The following is a 21,845-nucleotide window of genomic DNA, read 5'->3' on the forward strand; positions in this document are numbered from 1 at the left end:
GTCTGTGTGCGTGTGTGTGTGCCTGTGTATTTGAAAGGTATGTCAGTGGGAAGGAGACGGAAGAAGAAGATTCTGTTTACAGTTTACAGTTGGCCAGTTCCTGCTGTGACAAATTCTTGGTATTCTTTGGTATCATTGTCAAGTGGTAGAGAGAGTGCGTGTGCGTGTGTGTGTGTGTGTGTGTGTGTGTGTGCGTGCGCGTGTGTCTGAAAGGGGTGTAAAACGGAAGGAAGGAATTGTGATGATATCTATACAGCTGGTTAGTTCAAATTAAGTTAGAAGAGAAATATGAGAACCTAGGTAACTGGGTTCAATTCTTGTTGGTACAAAAATGTCCCACTATCTGGGTTTCTTGCCGTTTTTTTAGGGGCTGTTGTTCCAAAGTTGAAGATCCTAGATGGGTTGTGATCTGCATGTTTCAGCCATTCAGTTTTGGTGAGAATTTTGCTATGAAGTATTTCTCCATATTTTTCCTGAAGGAGGTATCATTCCTTGAGCATTTATAGAAGGGATGATACCTCCTTCAGGAAAAATATGGAGAAATACTTCATAGCAAAATTCTCACCAAAACTGAATGGCTGAAACATGCAGATCACAACCCATCTAGGATCTTCAACTTTGGAACAACAGCCCCTAAAAAAACGGCAAGAAACCCCTCTATATATTTGTAGATGGGGTTGCTGCAGGTTCCACATCTACCATCTCCACACTCTTTTACGTAGAATTCGGTTTTATTCTCTGCTGAGAATTTCGCTCTTGTAAGGTGTTTTTTAAAGTTTTTTTCTTGGCGTTTACTGTTTTTTATGCAATGTTTGTTTAGTAGGTTTTCCATTTTGGGGCTTTGTTGGATTATTGGTAGGTTTGAGTGTATAATGTGAAACATGTTGGTGATTGTAGGGTTGTGTGTGTTAATGAAAGGGATGATGTTTTCTTTGTTTTTTTTTTGGTGTTCTAAGTTGTGTAATGTCTAGTTTTGTTGCTCTTTCGATTCCGTTTTCTATTAAGGTGAGTGGGTATTTTTGTTCTAGTAGGAAGTTTTTAAGTTCCTCTAGTCTTGTGTGGCGTGTCTGTGAGTCGGTCACTATGCTGCATATACGTCTTGTCATACAACATGGAATGTTTCTCTTTATGTGGGATGGGTGGCAGGAGTAGAAATTTAAATATTGGTGTGTGTCGGTTTTTTTGTAGTGGATGTCTGTTGTAACGATGGAGTTGTGTATTTTGATGTTGATGTCTAGGAAGGGGAGTTTGTTGTAGTTGGTATCTATTGTGAAGTGGATAGATGGGTGCAGTGTGTTGAGGATGTTGTGGAATGTTCGTAGATCTTCTTCTGATATGTTCCAAAAGATGAAACAGTCATCGAGGTAGCGTTTCCACTTTTTCTTGACGTCTTCTCTGAAGTTGTGTTCGAAGGAGTTCCCTATTTCATCGTATAGCTTGTTCTCAAGGAAACCCATCACTAGGTTGGCATATGAAGGTGCGAATTTCGTACCCATCGCCGTGCCCTTTATCTGTCGGTATGGTTTGTTGTTAAATGAGAATGTATTCTCTTCAAGTATTAATTGGGTGGCTTTGGTGATAAAGTCTGTTTTGAAACGTTTATCTATGAGTTCCCTATATTTCTCTACCCAGTATTTTATCGCTTCCAGACCAAGGGTGTGTGGTATGTTTATGTATAAGTTCGTGACATCGAAGCTTGCAAGTATGGTGTTTTCTGGAACCGTATTTGGAATGTGTGTGAGGAAGTCTATGTCATCCCTTATGTAGCTTGGTATCAGTGGGCATAAAGGTTTGAGGAGTATATCTATGAAGTGGCTTAGTTGCTGTGTTGGCGCTTAGGGCCCTGCAACAATTTGAAAAACCTACACGACTAGGTGAAAAGCGCTTCATATGTGACGTTAATAAAAATCTGTAAATGTACAAACATCCAGGTTTCTGAGTACCTTAAATTTTTATATATATATATATATATATACATACACACACACACACATATATATATATATATATATATATATATATATATATATATATATATATATATATATATATATATATATATATATATATATATATATAAAGTGTAGTATATTGCCACTTAAGTGTGGCTGACCCCTAGGGGTGGATGTTACTGTTGCTTTTAGCCCCAGGAGGACATCTCCTCCAGCTGGCTTATCGACACACTACTGTGTCCTGTTTGCCAAGGGAAGTTATCCCTCTCACCTTGATCTGTAGCACGAACGGACCCGGGTTTCAGGGTTATTTCCCTTCGTCGGCGTTCGATAGCCACTGATCCTTGGTGAGAGAGACAAAATCTTGGCAATCTTATATCTACTTTTCCAGTGAAATTCTTCACTGATATCGAAAAGGTGAAAACAAGCAATGTTAATTCTCTAAATGAAGTATTAACAGTAACTGCACGATAAAGTGTAGTAGTCGATAAGCCAGCTGGAGGAGATGTCCTCCTGGGGCTAAAAGCAACAGTAACATCCACCCCTAGGGGTCAGCCACACTTAAGTGGCAATATACTACACTTTATCGTGCAGTTACTGTTAATACTTCATTTAGAGAATTAACATTGCTTATACATACATATATATATATATATATATATATATATATATATATATATATATATATATACACACACATACACTATGTACTCTCACGGTGAATATATCATACTACTAGAATACAATCATTGAGCGCAAGCATATACACATATAGAAACGTACAGGCATAACTATACGATACATTTGTCCCTATGTACTTATGTAGGTTTGTATCCATTATGTATGCATGGAAGTATGTATGATTGTATGTATATGCATGCACACACAGTTATATATATGTGTGTGTGTGCGCGTGTTTATGTGTATGTGTGTATTTAATTCTATGTTGTGACTGTACGATTTGTACGCATGTGTGAATGCATGAAGTGTATAAATACAGAATGAATATGCATGCACAAAGTCTCACGCAAAATAAATTTGCAACAACGCCTCAATGCGCAATTATACTTAGGCAGACATAAAGAAGCAATTTGCATAGTTCTAAAAATGAAACACATACTTATATATTCACACACACACACACACACATATATATATATACATACACAAACACACACATGTATATACACAGCCACACGCACAACACACTCTCACGTACAAACAATCACGTACACATAGGACCTCTCACAATTGTGGGCTACAAATTTAAGACCTACAAACATACGCTTACAGTATTATTCACATATACACACTAATGCAAAGCATTCCATGCCAGCAGCAATGAAATGCAAGCATAATACCAGAAAGACGTAACCAAATATAAAGCCAAACAACCGTGTCTTCAGTACATATCCTATTTACACGACATGTAACTAAAGTATATCCTTAATTATAGGCTATATAATACCAACATTATCATTTCACCATCCTCCTTCTGCCCTGATCATCATCATCATCATCATCATCATCATCATCATCATCATCATGATTGTCATCGTAGTCGTCATCGCCATCATCGTTGTCGTTGTAGTCGTTATCATCATCAATATCCATGTCATCGTTTTTCTAGTTATTGTCGTTTTACGAACCTTTTTGTGGTAACTTCAGTAGTAGTAGTAGTAGTAGTAGAGTAAAAGTTTTACGTTTTTAATGAGAAAATATATTTTAAAGATGGAGAAAGTGAAAAGTTAAATCTTTTACATTGAAGTGTTAATATATCCTTGCATTGTAAACAAAAGTAACTGAAATCATCATTCAAGATTCAGACTGAGCTTCCAGTTTGCTAGGTAAAGATGTATAGTAATAAATATTACATCTCAGTTGTTGTTGCTAAAAACTTCATCGTCGTCGTCATCCTCATCACTATTACCTTCACCATCATCTACACCGCCGCCGCCGCCGCCACCACCACCACCACCACCAACAACAACAACAACAACAACAGCAACAAAAACAACAGCAGCAGCAGCAACAACAACACCAGCATCAGTGGTGTTATTACAGTCGATATTAACGCGGTTATCGTCGAAAGACATTTCTTTATCATTCAGTGTAAAATATATTTTATTGCATAATATTTGAATATCTGTGGTAATAATTAGGATCCGACACTTCTTGGCTAGCCTCCAGCGTCTTTAAAAGCAATAACAACATTAGTTACAACGTTCACAATAGCAATACTTGTAATGAAATTATCAGCAGTGATTAAAATGTAATATCAGTCACGGCACCAGAGCTTGTTTGTGACCATTGGACTTGCTTGAGTTAACAGCCAAATCACTGTCAAATGATATACTACCAACTTAAGAAAGAAATTATATATTGCATGTGATATAGTCCTAAATTCACTATGAATGAAAAAAACAAAAACCTGTAATATCTCTAACCTTAAGGCCAACTAGAACAAAGCTGGCCGGGGACCAAAAATATTTTTTAAATAAACTAAATGGAGCTCTAGTGAACTATCTGCTCAATAAATAGGTGGCAGAATATTCCACAAATACGTACATCCTGAACGTTTTCCACACGATATAATCTGGGGCTAGACTGGACTTCAGAATTATAAGTACAATCCATCAAACTGGCTTTCTCAAAATCTGTTAGATAGAGTTCCAGAGTAAACGCTGACATTAAATGGGGAGATGAGTTACATGGTTGGTTTAGATGGTAGTATGTATAACGTTTTAATAACAGTATTAACTCAGTAAAAATATATAAGCGTATTTGCTGTGTATATATGCATTTATATATCACTGTGGTTTTGTATATGAATAGTTGCATAGTTGTGTAACGTATATATTTGCTGCCAATAGATTATATTTCCTTTTTGAAGATCCTAATTTTTACTCGTTTTCTTCAAGAAATTTTAAATATCAAAAGATACAGAAACGAAACTTCGTTTGAAACCGGACTATTTCGAATAACGTTGAACGTCAGGCCACGGGTAAACTTCAAAGAAAATCTAAAGAAACGTTAATTCCATTTAATTGAGAAACGAAATAAGTGTAATGTTAGAGCAACATTAGAAATTATAATCTAAAGAAGAATAGCGAGGGCCAAATATATTCCAGACACCTCCAAGAGTGATTAACAGAGTTATGAAAGAGATTCATTTCTGGAATATTGTAGATCATTCGGACGTTTGTCTTATCGCTGCAGTTTGTGTACAAGACTTTCCATATTTTCGATATCCGATTTCAATCAATGTAATGTTATTCCCTTTTTATTTATATATTTTTTTGTGAGGCAACAATGGTGTATAGGCTAAGAGTGAAGTGATTAAGTATAACCGTGTTCAAAGGTTTTCTTTATCATTCATTTTATGATAATGTATTTAAAGATTAGTTAGAATTATGTGACATTTTATTTCTTTATATTAATCTACAACAAAATTCATATGCAATTTCTTTGAAGAGAATCCCGCTAACAGATACCAACAGCAGCATCATATATGATGCTGATAGGATATAATTCGTATATCCTTGACACACTATTACTTTCAGCAATGTAGGGCAGCCAAAATTGCTACATATTGTTATCAAAAAAGTTTCATCTAACACTACATTATTCAATGTGCTCTTTTTGGTTTTTAAGATAATAAATAAAAGTTAGGTGCTATTTCATGCAAATTAACTGACTGCACATAAATATCTTCAGTTAACCCTACAACTTAAAATCATTAGTGGTTGATGTGTGAAGTGATTAATCCTAAGTTTCAAATGCATGTTGTAACGAAAATATTAAGCGTATATTTTTAAAAGAAAAAAACAAGCAATGAATGCTTAATGCAGAAACCTTTTCATATATCGTATTGATATATTTCATTTGTCAGTAATATTCAGTAGGTACTATATGTTTAATAAAATCACACACACACACGTGCGCACGCATGCATGCTCACACATGCACACACACAAACACACATTCAGGTGCATGCATACTTATTAACAAACTGCAAATCAACGAGGTAGCTTCTACATAGAGGCTCAGCCTGTCACAAATAGTAACCAAATCTCATTCAAGTCACACTCTACTCTCTACTTTCTTAAACACATTAGATTATGTGATCCTATTTAAACCTAACGAAATATACTTAGTCGGCCTTTATCATAACTCTGATGAGTTAGAAATAACTTGGTGCTAAAGAACAACACGTTACATGCTACTTACTTGTAAAGTGTACTATTCTGTCTCAAAAAACATTTAAAATAAAAATAAAAAAACAGAAAATATTTTATCTACAGTTGCTTTTATCGATGATAATTTCTGCAGCCACTGCCAACATTACTGACATTATATAGAAAAACAAAACTAAAGAATATGGTATTGGCAATATAACCATTGTAACCAGTTTGGGAAGTTGAAAATCTGTACATTCACAATAGAAATGAGATTAAATATACAAGTATTTATTCTTGTCAATTCTCACAGAACTATATATTTATCTTGGTGATGCATCACATAAATAGCCAAGACCTAACAAAATATCAACAAAGTATATATATTCATCAATAAAAATAAATCAAAACAAAACAAGGCATATTTATGGTTTAACGTTATCCAGGGATTAAACTTTATATTGTTTTGACAACCAATGAGTTGGCATTCAGCCATTAAACTTGTTGAAGTGTGGGGGTCAAATGTTCAGTATATATAGTTTCTGACTATGTCATGTTCCTTTTAAGTCTCTCAAAGGAGGATATTGTGTTGCTTACGTCATTTGAAATGATATTTAAATAATTCGCAATTGTACTTCATTATATATCGGTGTATATGAGCCTCTGTGTGTGTGAAGGTAGGTATATTTGAGTGTGTGTGTGTGTGTGTGTGTCTCTCTCTCTCTATATATATATATTATATACACTCATATGTACAGCTCCATTGGTGTGTATACATGTGTATATGTGCATGCATTCATAATATACATAGTTGTAGAGAGATATATGCACGTAGATGCCTATATAAGCATATACAGATGTATATGTATTTGTGTATACATGTATATATATATATATGTATACATATACATATATGCATATATATACCTATATATATACATATACATATACATATATGCATATATATACCTATATATATACATATATATACATATATATAGATATATATGCATATATATACATATATATGCATATATATATACAAATATATATATACATATATATATATGTATATACATATATTTACATATATATATATATATACATATATATACAGTTGACGAATACGCAAGGAATGAGGAAATGAGTTAATTGTATCTTCATCTCGTCGTCATAAATTGTGTGTAGCGTTTTCGTTTTCGATCTCGGACAATATAAGAAGAGTACAAAAACTTTGACGAGCGTCTGCCTTTTACAAGAGCACAAGGGCCTTTTGGTAAATATCCTAAAGTGGACGGACTGATACTACTAAACAAGCAAATTCTTAACCTGGTTACTTTCCTATAAAGACAATTACTTTCCTATAAACATAAGTACTTTCCTATAAACACAATAAAACAAATTTAAATCTCTATATATAAAGTAATGAAACTTGCAAAACTTAGCTTGCCAACAGACTACAATCGCATTCAGAAATGCTCTGGCAATAGTTTATATTCCGCTCAAAAATAAGCTGAGTCAAACCTTCACCCAAGCCCTCTTATTTCCAATTCGTCTATTCTTAAACATTTTAAATATTTCTTATCTGAGAAATTCCACATTAAACACTATTGTCAGTCCTTCCTGTATAAATCTATTGAACTATGGAATTCTGTCTCTGCCGAATATTTCCTTACAAGCATCAACTAAAGTGGCCTCACCAGTCTAAGAGCAACTGGAAATATTATGGCTTTGGTATTATCCCTTCTTCAATCGGATGTTTCCTGTCTGACCACTTCACCATAGTACAAGTTGAGATGAATCTCTCCTATTCATATTCTATCACGTCAGTTGTATCACCTCCAATATTGCTACTATCAAGCCCGCTATCACTTCAGATAAATCTCTGTGCAGATTATACTATTTTCTCCCCCGCTTTATATTTCTTCCACATCTGTTACATATAATCTAACTAGACAACATATATCTGACATGCAACACTTGCAAACATATCCAAATGAGTAAATGATAATCTCGTCTAGCAATTATGTGTTACAAGTGTGTTTGTTTACTCATGAACCGTTCACAACTAAGGTTAACACAAACTTTGGTTATCTCTCATGCATCCATAACATAGCTGCAACTGCATCTCAAAAACTAACATTTCTCCTTAGGGAGATAAACTACTTAAGTTCTGAATAACTGTTTTATTTATACAAGGCATCTGGGAGAATGCAGCTGCTACACACATAAACATATTAGACTACAAGCAAGGAAGGACGTCTGGCTCACCGGCACACACTACAACCACATTGCACCCTCTTTGTGTCATTTCTGAAGTTGTTTCTTGATTTTACACCTGCACGTTAGCAGTATTCATTTACTTCTTTGTCGTTGTTACGCCTATTGAGTTTCATACTCTTACTCCAATAAATCTTCCGAAACACCTTATTCTAAAACAAAGTAAAATTTATATTTTTTTCACCACGCAGTTTTAGGATCAAGAGGAAAAAATTCGTTAGTTGCTACTTGTATATATGAACCTATTCTCCAGTTCGATAAAATGTTAAATGTTCAATTGTATTAGCTCAGATATGTGCATATGTGTATTTGCGCGCGCGTATATGTATATATGTATAATTCTATATATGTATAGGTATGTATATATGTATATGTGTGTGTACATCTATCTATCTATCTATCTATCTATATATATATATATATATATATATATACATACATATACCAACAAGAAAATGGAGGGGATTAATTGGCGGTATTCATCAACAGAGGCAGCTTTAGATTGGAAGAACCATCTGTTTTTCATACTTAAAGCCGATACATCGCTAAAGGTAAATTGGTTGCGGTAGATTTCCAGGGATAATATTCCTTGTAGACGTAATGTTTTTAAAAAGACAAAACTGTATCTCCAACAGTCGAAAATCGCCAAGCAGCATCAGTGAGAATGCTAGTTGTACAGTTCTGTCTCCTATGTGAGGAGGTGGAGGGACGGTTTTGATGCTCATTTAGCAGTCTGGAGCAGTTTAATGTAAAAATTTATTGCATGGCGAACTTCTAAATTGTCTTCACGTCCCGATTACATTCTGCCAACTAATCAGTTGTGACAAGTACTGTTACAGCTGTCTCCTTCAATCTGGAATAAGAAAAAAAAAAGGTTGGCAAATCAGCTCATTAGATTTAAAGTAACGATATACTAAAATTACAATAATGTAGGACTGTCATGTCTCCTCTGTTTAAAAGAGTTTCAAAACTTCTGGAATTCACCCCGTATATCAATCAACAGTTGCTGTATTAAAACCAGTCACGGTTTTTGATTAACATAACTTTATGAGTAATGTTAATTACAAACATCTAAGGGATTTTAAAGATTTTAATCTTTCAATCCGGTTGTATGATATTAGTACAGAGCAGAAAGTGCCTATGTGAAATCGTTATTAGTATTGGATCTAATATCCTCTTCTGCTTTAATTTATCTGAAAGTTAAGCCACATTGGTTGAAATAGATTTTCGGTCAAAATATGTTGGAGACGTTGTTGATAGCAAGCATTTTCAATCGTTTAACAAGCTGTATACATAGCAGAAGGAGTTAGAATATATCATAACAGTTTACATGGTGAAGGCACAGATTATACAATATCTTGCTATATATTCGCAGCCTAAAATTCATTTTTGACAATATTTGATCCTCGGAAGTATTATGTATGTGGTGCGTGCGTCTATGTGTGTGTGTGTGGTATAGATAAATAAATAAATAGATAGAGGGATAGATAGATATAAAAATACACAAACACATATACACGTGTGCGTGTGTACACACATATCTATATATAGGCTGTGGTGAATAAATTGTCATCTAAGTTACGCAAAAGTGAAAACAACACTGACATCTCATTTAATAGATATATTTACCAAAATTACATAGAAATATCTTGAAATGCTAAAGGGTAAATTTATTCAATAAAATCGCCATTGGCTTCAACCACGACCTCCAGAAAACTTTGGAATCTCCTGCAACTCTTCTGGAGGGTCTCTTTGTTTAAGTTGGTGAATGCTGCTATAATCCTTGCCTTGAGTTCATCTTTGGTGTTACAAGGAGTTTTGTTGGTTTCTCGCTCAACTGCGCCCCACCCATAATAATCAAGGAGGTTGCAGTCTGGGGAGTTAGGTGGCCACATGTTAGGGATGATGTGGTCGCAGAAATTGTCTAACAGCCATGACTAAGTTCTCCTTCTTGTGTGGCACGGTGCAGAGTCTTGATGCCTGACATGAGGGTCTTCCAGCAACCACCCCCTTGATCCAGGGCAGCACTACCTCCTCCATGCACTTGATGTACACCTCCGTATTTAATCTGAGGCCGTGTGGGGAGATGAATGGAGGCATAACGTCGCTATCACTAGTGATCACTCCAAACACCATGATGTTGAATGGATGTTTGATTTTGAACACGACAAGCCAATGGTTGTTCTGTGCGTTCACCATCTGATCCCGGCAGAAATTTTTCTCCTCTGAGAAAATCCAAAGAAGGTTCGGTTGGAGGAAATTCTTAGGTTTATTCAAAAGCTTCGTAGCATGGTCTTTCTGCTAATCCTTGGTGGCTTGGAATAAAAATTGGTCCTTTCTCATCTTGTGTGAGAAATACCGAATATCTCCATGCACTACCTGTCTGATAAGAAACTCAGACACTCCCATATCCCTGGCGATGGACCTGGTTGACTTGGAGAGATCATTGTCAATCGTGGACTGGATCTCAGCAACAAATTCAGTTCTTTTCTTATCAGAACGACCAAAGTGAGTTTTCCGTGCTGCCGTACCTTCGGAATCACCATTAGACTCATCCAACTCTTTCCGAATTCTCTGCACTGTCCTCAGATTGACATTCAAACATTCTGAGATGTTCTATTGGAGCTTCCAGCGCGAATGCCCACCAGTACAGTTTGTCATTTCCAAATCTCTGGCAGAGTGAATTGCGTCATGGTGCCCTTCTTCTCATAGACTTTGCTCAACTGACCCTACTATACTATATGGTCAACAAAATCAAAACCGAACCCCGCGCATACGCGAAATTAAAAATATAAAATGGCGACAACTCAACTATTGCACCTTGTGTGTGTGTATATATATATATATATATATATATATATATATACACTTCTAATATAGGATAAATCTATTTTTTAATTTTCATCAAGTGGCCAGCATATAAAAATACCTTTTAAGGTGAAAATTATAAACAATTATAAATAAGGGCAAACGAAATTTCTATGCCAATATGCTGAGAAATAGACTTTACATCGTCAATCACCACATACAATATATATCACTATAAATACTCATCGTGTTGACTTGAGGAAAGCAAACTAAGAGAATTTTTTTTTTAATTCATTATCTCTGTATCGAACGATTTCGGGATTAATCCAACGGATTTTTCCACTCATCAGCAGATAATATGATAAGAAATAAATGAAATACTTACAGGCACCCATGTTTATTTATAGTGATGTATATTTTATGTGCTGACTAACGGTTTAAATTCTATTTCTCAGCATATTGGCATAGAAATTTTTCTTTTGCCCTTATTTATATATATATATATATATATATATATATATATATATATATATATATATATATATATATATATATATATATATATATATTTCGTTTTATCGTTGTTGGAAAAAAAGTTCGTTTTCTGTCTTCGTCTGTATGTTTTCATTTCTCATTGTGTTTAACGTTTTTTTGTGATGTCCTGTACCCATATATGCATGTATGTATACATATAGATGTAGGTATGTACATATATGTATAGATATATGCATATATATATATATATATATATATATATATATATATATATATATATATATATATATATATATATATACATATATATATATATATATATATATATATATATATATATATATATATATATATATATATATATATATATATATATATATATATCAGTTTAAGGAAAACAGAGAATAAAGAATATCCAATTTTTTTTTATTATGTTATTATGCAGTCATTTAAGTTCTTCCATTTTCGCCCACGTAACGTTTCCGCAGCGATCAAGGTGCATCTTATATATCTTTTAGTGCATTATGATGCTAAAATCCACCAAGAGCTTCATCAGAGCATTTTGATCGCTATTTTGATTTCTTCGAGATGGAAAATAATTCCAACCGAAAAAATTCTGTTTTTTTAATTTTTTGTTTATTCAACCACATGGTGGTGTCGTTCTAAAAGTAACTCAAACTAACCTTTTGACCCTACAGGTCAAAGGGAGGAATTAACTACCATAAACGTTGGTCATACTACTGTTAATCACTTTTGAACTCTTAAGATCAATTTACTGTATTCAATGTTTGTAATGTTGCAGTCACTAGTTCCGATCACCCCTATAATTGTTGTTTTTACTATTATTTATATCTGTATTATTATTAATAATAATTTTTCATAAGTAGGTATTTCTCAATTACTGTTCATATAATCTAATTTAATTTTACGGATATCCAATTTTCAGATTTTTTACGAATGAAAAAAAACTAGATCCACTGGTTAGCTCTATAATATATTTATTATTAGCTATATTAAATTAACCTTTAGTTTTTACTTTTATAACCAACCCTATACTCTAATTTTATTAATATTAATTATTATGCAATTATTTGTACCTATTATGCATATGTTTAGTCTGATGAGCACACCACATTACTCTTTCACGCCTGTTAATTAGTTTAAGTTTAGATGTAATAATCTGGTTGAAGTGCATATTGGCACCCGCTTCGATTATATATACTCATCAAAAGTTTTGAGTGTTTTGGAAACTAGACTCTCTCTCTCTCTCTCTCTCTCTATATATATATATATATATATATATATATATATATATATATATAATTCCAAAATACTCAAAACTTCTAGTTGATGGGGATATATAATCGAAGCGGGTGCCAATATGCACTTCAACCAGATTATTACATCTAAACTTAAAGTAATTAACAGGCGTGAAAGAGTAATATGGTGTGCTCATCAGACTAAACATATGTGTAATAGGAAGAAATAATTGCATAATAATTAATATTAAATAAAACTAGATTATGTAAAAACTAAAGGTTAATTTAATATAGCTAATAATAAATATATTATAGAGCAAAAATATGCTAACCAATTAATTGGATATCCGTAAAATTAAATTAGATTATATGAACAGTAACTGAGAAATACTTACTTATGTAAATAATTATTAATAATAATATTATAGATATAAATAAAAGTAGTAAAAACAACAAATACATACATACATACATACATACATATATACACACATATATATATATATATATATATGGGGAGGTTTGTGTTTGTGTGAGTGTGCGTTTGTGTGTGAGTGTGACTAGGTCAGTGAGTCCTTGTGTTTGTATTAATTAAAGTTTCACGAAGCAACTATGGTTAAAATATAATTGTGTTACGATATATTTAACACGTTCGTGGGGTCTTGTGGTTATCATCACTGTCTACAACGTTGTTCCATTGTTTTCAAATTTGGTATATGGATTTAGTTTTGTATACTAATTATGAAAATAAAAATCATTATTCCTATAAATTCATAATTAATATTATTAGCCTTTAAAATTTGCAAAATTTGGGCATTTCAGCGAATCAGAAGCGAGTATTTTACACATCACAGTGAAGTTCTATTAGCATAGCTGATTGTGAATAACTTTGTTTCTTTAGTAACCAAAGATGCTGTGCATGCGCATAAGTAGTGTAAACAAGGCCTGAATACGACACTCAGTTCTTCCAGGAACCAGTATCTTCAGTGACCTGTGGCGAGCTTATAATCATATCTCAGAAATCGTGGGCTACGATTTCAAACATAAAACTGTGAACCATAGCATTGAAGTTATAAACTCAAAAGATGGGACTCACACTCAACAAACTGAGAGTACCAGGGCGTCTTTAAAGCATCTTTAAAGCGCCGGTGTGAGACATACTGTTCTATGGTGGACTCTTATCCTTCATTTATGTGGAGAAGGAGAGATGAGAAAGATAATTTATTTTATAAAATCCTAGAGTGTATAGCAAACTTTCGTTCTTGAGTCTTTTAACAAATAGATGTCTGTTTTAAGCAAAGTTTTGACTGTTATTTCTAGCAACTCCTGTTGGTTTGCACGTAGCTTTTAAATATTTAATTTGCTCGCGAACCTTTTAATGTTTTTCATTGTTTACCGTAGCTAGTTTAATGTTTTGACATGCCAGTGCCCCCTCCCTCCACTTTTTCGTTACTGTGACAAATGATGGAAGGAGTAGCGAACGCGTCGTTTTCTGATTGGCTGAAACTTCTGAAAGTTATCAAACTTTGAACATCTGTAACATTTTTCAAAATTTTTCTGGCATAAATGAATTACAGATTCGGATTCAGCGTCAAAAATTACTTCTATATGATACATTAAAATGTTTTTAAATGTTTCGACCTGCAGTGACGATAACGGCAAAGATCCCGTTCGTGTACTGTCAAACGTGGAAAATCTTTCCCTGCGCAAACTGTCTCGAGACACAAATTCCTCTAATGGACATTGTGTGTCTAGGCTATGAATGACATTGGATTGTAGGACTCGTGCTTCATCGTTTGGCTTCATCTGCTGCACACACCAAATCCGTCCCTCATAATCCTCTAAGTACTGCCAATCTTTTATTTAAACAGCAGTAGTGACATTTTCATGTAGGTTGGTCAGTATTTTGTGCAGAAAGTTTTTAATTGCTTGCCATTATTTGCTGAAAGGTGTCGGTGAAATAATTTAATGTTTTCTTCGCTATTAGTACGTTTGTCGTAATTTTTATGCGATAGGTTACATAATGCTTTAACTGCAGGAATACCTACTTGTTGACTAAAGTGTTGATTGAGCCAGATCATTTTTCTTTTTCAATGTGGTTTGTTTCTTTGATGTTGAGTTTATGTGGCATACATGAATTTTTCTTTTGGAAACACTTCTCCCGAGCGCTCCGTTGTAGATGTGAGTAGCATAATTGAATATGTTTTGCGTTTGCCGATAATGCAGACAGTCTCCATGAGATATTCTTCACTAGGTTCTTGATAATATCCCCTAGGGGTTAGAAGAAGCATTGACATATCTAAGATTTGTTGTTACTTCATGTATATTGTATGTTGTATTTTCTAGATTCAAAGTAGCTTCGAGGAAATTCACTTTCTCGGAGTTAGTGCCTACTGTTAGAGAAAAACCTAATTTCTTTAAAGAATATGTGACGGTTTTATTTTCTGTATCTATCAAGACAAAGGTTTGGTATTTTGGAGCGAAAGTAGCCCATCGTTTCTATGCAGTTCATCTATCGAACTTATAGTCGACTTTCAACAACGGAAGCACCAGCTTTGGATGAAGGAGTTCGAATAATCATTTATGTGAGCACGTAAAAGTCGATCCCGCGCTTGCTTTAGCGTTCTATGACAAAATATGTATGTATATATATATATATATATGTGTGTGTGTGTGTGTATAAGTATATATATATGTATATATTTAAGTGTACACACATATATATATATATATATGTATATATAAATATATATATGTGAGTGTATATATATATATATATATATATATATATATATATATATATATATATATATATATATATATATATATATACATATACATACACACACACACACACACACACACACACACACACATACATCATGCACCGAGGTAATGTAGTATCTTGCTGATATTACGTGGATGACAACTCCGGCGATTATTTTAATTTAAAATGCCTGCGCCAATTGTCGCATATGCGACAATTGGCGCAGGCATTTAAAATTAAAATAATCGCCGGAGTTGTCATCCACGTAATATCAGCAAGATTAGCTCGATGCATGATGTACTGGCCAAAATATTATACTATATAATATGTAGAAAAGGATTGACCTGAAAATAAAAATATAATAATTTGCTGTGATGTCGGGGGCATCCTGTCTCATTTTGTCTCATCTCAGAATTATACTAACAGGATAGAAAGCGTCATGTGCAATCGTTATTGGTCTGAAGTAAAATTTTGAGATTTGATGATTTTTGTCTGTTAACTTTAGTATTTAATTCTTTGAAAATAGAGAGGATTTTTCGAAAACGTCAATTAATTGATCTAACTGTTGTTATCTCTTTTGCTGTTGTTTTTCGAATTTAAAGACGCCAGAGGGAATTTTTATCTACTGACCGAAAAAATTATATCAACTAATCGAACTTGCTCTCAACACACACTATCATATGTTTAAAACTCACTTTATTTGGATTTAATAAGCAGAATCCTCTGAGATACTTTCCCTCTGTCATGTTACCGTATATGTGTACGTGTGTTTGTGTGTCTGTGTGTGCGTGTGTGTGTATGTGTGTGTATGCTAACGTACATAGAAAAAGGGAGATAAACAGATGGAGGGGTATTGATATAGACATATATTGTACATACACACACACATGCACACAAACACACACGCACACATACATACATATATGTATACATATATCTGTATGTATGTATATCACACAACTGTTCCAGTCGAAGCCTACTGGTTATATAAATTCTCAACAGCCTGCCTAACACACAGACACACGCGCACTTCACATGCATGCGTACTTATTCACAGAAGATTATTGTTTTCAGGACATGTTATCAATTTCTTTTAATTATTACTTGGTTGATATATTTACTTATGCGTTAATTCGACATGGATTGTTTTTATTTTCATCCCGTAACACACTGACTCACATTTACATAAAGTTTTTCTACCTGTCTTCTTATTTTGTACCAAGTCGTCTATACAATATTCATGTTGTCCATTTTAAATAGACATATTTTTCTGACAACGAACCAAATTATTTAATCTAAGCCTCTAGGTATTTCATAGAGCATATTCATTTAACTCCCCACCCAACCCCAACCCCATCTCTTTTCTAGTCCTACTGCCATTGCTACCGCAACAAGTTTCCTTACAGTTAACATCAGCTTCGTGATTTCTGTCATCAATAGTTCTCAATGATATGTTATTTCAAGTTTATTGCTTTGATAAATGGCATTTGTTTTTTTTTTTATTTTTCGTTTTTTTTTGTTTATTTTGTTTTTTTGCTAATGGAATAAATATCTATTTATGATTAAACGTTCGATTCTTCAATTCTTTGAGTACATTTCTGCACTGTCTGATATTCTAAGAACAAATTTCCTCTAGGAATATGCAAAGTTAAGTATAAGCATATTAATTAAGCATTAACATTTTATCACCTAACAATACAGCTGTAAATACTTCTAGGTGGTGTATATTTTCGGATATCGGGCGTATAGTCAAACAGAAGGAACATTTGAATGATAATGGTCTGAATATTTGATTTACTGTGGTCATACAGGAGCAGCATTTTCACTGTTGTACTCAAATCTGTAATTTTGCGGCCTAACTGTGTGTAGCGCAGTTGGTTACATGTGAACACTAGTTTTCTCATAACACAATAGTCAATATATATTTGATATTATTGAAACTGTCAATATTATGTTCGTCGAATATATCCTATAAGGTTACTGTCAGTGAAATAAATAACCCTAATTAAAATTAATCCTATTCACTGTCAATTAAAAAAAAAAAAGGTCTCAAAACTGAACACATTCTACAGTAAACAGGCTTCTTGAAGTAGTGCAGTGTAAGGTTGAAAAGAGTACGGACATTACGTAAGTGATGAATTTTCCTGTTGCTAGCAGTATTATTTTCAAATTCTCCTGCATTTTATCAAGTGAGAATATGAGTCATAATGAATCTAAATTATGTGATTATGCCCTAGCCTACCCTCCATCCTTTATATACTGCTACCACAACAACAAGTGAAGCCATCTGTGGTTTTGTTCTTCTCACTGATATCATCAACATTATAATGATATTAATGTGAGCTCTCAGGGTTTTTAAAAATTAAAATGTAACTTTTTCGTAATCATGTTTATCTTCTTCAGATCCATTTTTGTTGGTGATGGAATTTTGTGAAAACGGCACTCTGGTAAATTACCTACGAAACCATCGACCTGATGGAGCTCAAATAGGGGACGATCCGAACAATACAGGTGACGAATCACCACCTGGATTAACCGTATCGATTACAATCAGAGATTTACTTTCTTTTTCGTGGCAAATAGCCAAGGGCATGGAATATCTAGACGATATGAAGGTAAGCACTTTACTAAAAAACATTCTATCCAATATACTAAGGCTTCCCGTCTAAAGATAATTTTTATCACTTTTCTCTTCTTTATGCACAGTATTAAATGTTGCAAAGGAGGATGTATGTTCCACGAACATATTTGTGGTAAATAGCTTATTAATTATGAGAGAGAAAGTAATAGTTGTCCCCGAACTTGATAGACTAATACACTAAGACAAATCTATTACTTTATCTACTATATTATTCTGTCTAGTTAACGAGATCGACACAATTATCTATCATATGTCAAGGTTAAGTTTAAAATGTCATTTCATGTCTTTTTTTCCCTTTAAGTTGCAACAAGATGATAAAATGCAGAGTCTCAGTAAAACATTACACAGGACTTTATAAAGTAACTAAGAATCCTCACTGTCTTATTTATACGCATAAGTTATATTAAGGATAGATTAAAGAATATCAATTTATTCTGATATGGTCGCAATAATAATCAACAACGTAAAGAAAAAGACTGAACAGTGTGACAAATACAATAAATCCGACTGTCATACTATCTGACATTTCATTAACTACTACATATAGGAATTTTCTGTATGGACCTCTTCATGGCACGGACATGCTATATCTAAAAGAATGAATCTGTAGATCATGCGTAATCGTTATATCATTTAGCTACATGTTACGTCTCGTTTAGACATGAATTGAAGTTAAATACTACCAGTACATCATCAAAAAGGGCATGAACTATCAAAACTTAAGCAAATATTTTCCAAAATTTGATAGAAGTAGCTGTGTGGTAAGTAGCTTGCTTAACAACCACATGGTTCTGGGTTCAGTCCCACTGCGTGGCACCTTGTGCAAGTGCCTTCTACTATAGCATCAGGCCGACCAAAGCCTTGTGAGTGGGTTTGGTAGAGGGAAACTGAAAGAAGCCCGTCGTATATATATATATATATATATATGTGTGTGTGTGTGTGTGTGTGTGTGTGTGTGTGTGTGTGTGTGTGTGTGTTTGTGCGTCTGTGTTTGTCTCCCCACACCATCGCTTGACAACCGATGTTGGTGTGTTTACGTCCCCGTAACTTAGCGGTTCAGCAAAAGAGTCCGATAGAATAAGTACTAGGCTTACAAAAAATAAGGGGTCTATTTCTTCGACTAAAGGCGGTGCTCCAGCATGGCCGCAGCCAAGATGACTGAAACAAATAAAAAAATAAAAGAAAACCATTTCGTCAAGGATAATTCCTTGCATGGGTACAACCCATTGAATGAAACCAGTAAAGGCACCAGCTAAATGCATGAAGTGTTACACTGCATTGCTGAACTCATGTAATTAAACATCCCCTAATAGAGACAAGGAAACCTCTATTATGTCCCTCATGTTGAATCTGATCGTCGGAGGCCATCTGTGACTGGTGAAATTGATGCTGTTAATGTTACGTTTAAACTGTTGCGATTCAACATTAGCAGGAAAGACAGGGACAACGAAGAGGTACGGGAAAATAGCTGATCTGGAGAGAAAGAACTGAGCATAGGGGTAGCATGGAGCCTGCGGGTGGATACAGGCAGGGTGACAAGAAATGGAGAAACGAGTGGATGGCATGTGCATAAATGGAAGAAGTACAAAACCAAGCAGCTCCGAGAAATAGAAGGCATTATAATAGGGGGTAGAAAACCAGCCAGTTTCGAAGTACCTGCTACATAAATTAGAGACAACTTTAAATAAAGTCTCTAATTTATTAATGTACACTAAGTTTGCAATTCGAATTCCTTTCCCTGTGTGCCTTTTCGATCACTGCTGATCGGTGCTAAGCAAAATCAAGACTAACAAGAACAACAACTAATGCTATCTTATTGAGGAATATGTACATTCAATCAATCTGCATACCGATTCGGAAGTAAGTACATATTAAAATAATTAGGTCATTAAAATAATTGTGCAGCTCCCGGCGAACAGTTTTTGTGTAAACAGGGTTCTCGAGGTGGTCATTAAGCTCTGCAGTAATTTTGGGAGCTGTACTTTTGTGATCCTTTCTAACAATTCGTGTAAGAGTCTGATGGTCCCTATCCGTATGTTTTGGTTTTCTTCCGGAATTTTGTTCCGGCGAGGAGGGTTTTCCATCTTTCTCAAAGGCTGTCATTACTTTCGAGACAGTACTTCTTGATACACCAAACATTTCGGCTGTTTTCGTTACGCTAGCGCCTGCCATACGAGCACCAACAATTTGACCTCTTTGAAAGTCCGATAGATCTGTCATTTTAATGAATTTTAATTACCTTTTTCTGATGATATCTGAAAAGAAACAGCAATTTTAGCAAAACATATTAAGCAACACTAATAATAAATTTTTAAAAATGTATACATACATACATACATACATAAATACACATACATACATACATGCATACATATATGCACATATACACATTCGCATCACAAAAGCATATAAATATAATAAATATATATATATATATCCCTTTGTTTGTGTACAGTATGTGTTGTCTTTGTCGTTGAGTTGTTATTATTAGTTACTTGCCCAATCTGACAGAGCTAGCCTATTATCATCAAAAGTGTTTCAGCTATGCCCATCCAATTTTATTTTATGACACATTGTATTTAGAACTACACCATTTAATTATGTCATGTCTAGTGTAAGATGGTCGTCTGTGATTTTGTAGAGATTTGGCTATTATTTTTAGCAGTTACCTCATTAGGTTCATATACCTGTAGTTTCTAATAGTGGTCAATGCAGGCATGGTTCGAACATAACAGTTGCTGCTTATCTACAATATTTTTAGGTGAGCTGGCAGAATCGTTAGCACGCCGAGCAAAATGCTTAGCGGTATTTCGTCTGCCGCTACGTTCTGAACTCAAATTCCGCCGAGATCGACTTTGCCTTTCATCCTTTCGGAGTCGATTAAATAAGTACCAGTTACGCACTGGGATCGATGTAATCGACTTAATCCCTTTGTCTGTCCTTGTTTGTCCCCTCCATGTTTATCCCCCCTCCCGTGGGCAATAAAGAAATAAATATTTGTTGATGATACGTGCCCCAATACAAGGTTGTCGACTAATGAGTTCATTAACTAATACTTAATTGCTGTGTTAAGAAGTCTAGAATTTTCATTAGAAATATTTTTGTTGATTACATACTGTAAAAATTATTCATCCTATGTGGTTGTGTGTGTATGTGTGTGTGTGTGTGTGTGTGTGTGTGTGTGTGCACGCGCGTGCACGTGTGCGTGCGTGTGTATGTGTGTGTCTATGTATGTGTATATGTGTGTGTGTGTGTGTGTATATATATATATATATATATATATATATATATATATGTATATATATATACCATATGGAAGATATTAACATGTTACATTATATATCTTAAAATATTTATAAGTACACATTTTCCCAATAAATGTGATTACATTCCTTTCCGTATATTTAATAACATCGGCTGTATTACACGACATTTTAATCCATGAATCCCCGCCCAAGGTCTAAT

At 34.1% G+C, this 21,845-nt stretch overlaps 1 protein-coding gene across 2 annotated transcripts in view; it reads left to right on the forward strand.

Moving 5' to 3' along the window:
* Nucleotides 1–21,845, forward strand: part of LOC106879436 (proto-oncogene tyrosine-protein kinase receptor Ret) — a 400,307-nt gene that overhangs the window by 322,744 nt on the left and 55,718 nt on the right. For both annotated transcript variants that reach the window (XM_089347491.1, XM_014928991.3), the window contains exon 15: nt 18,143–18,354. In XM_089347491.1, coding sequence (XP_089203617.1) covers nt 18,143–18,354 — 212 coding nt within the window. The remainder of the gene's footprint in view (nt 1–18,142; nt 18,355–21,845) is intronic.

Source organism: Octopus bimaculoides, chromosome 2, assembly GCF_046866305.1.
Source record: "Octopus bimaculoides isolate indiv1 chromosome 2, ASM4686630v1, whole genome shotgun sequence".
Classification (NCBI taxonomy): Eukaryota; Metazoa; Mollusca; class Cephalopoda; order Octopoda; family Octopodidae; genus Octopus; species Octopus bimaculoides.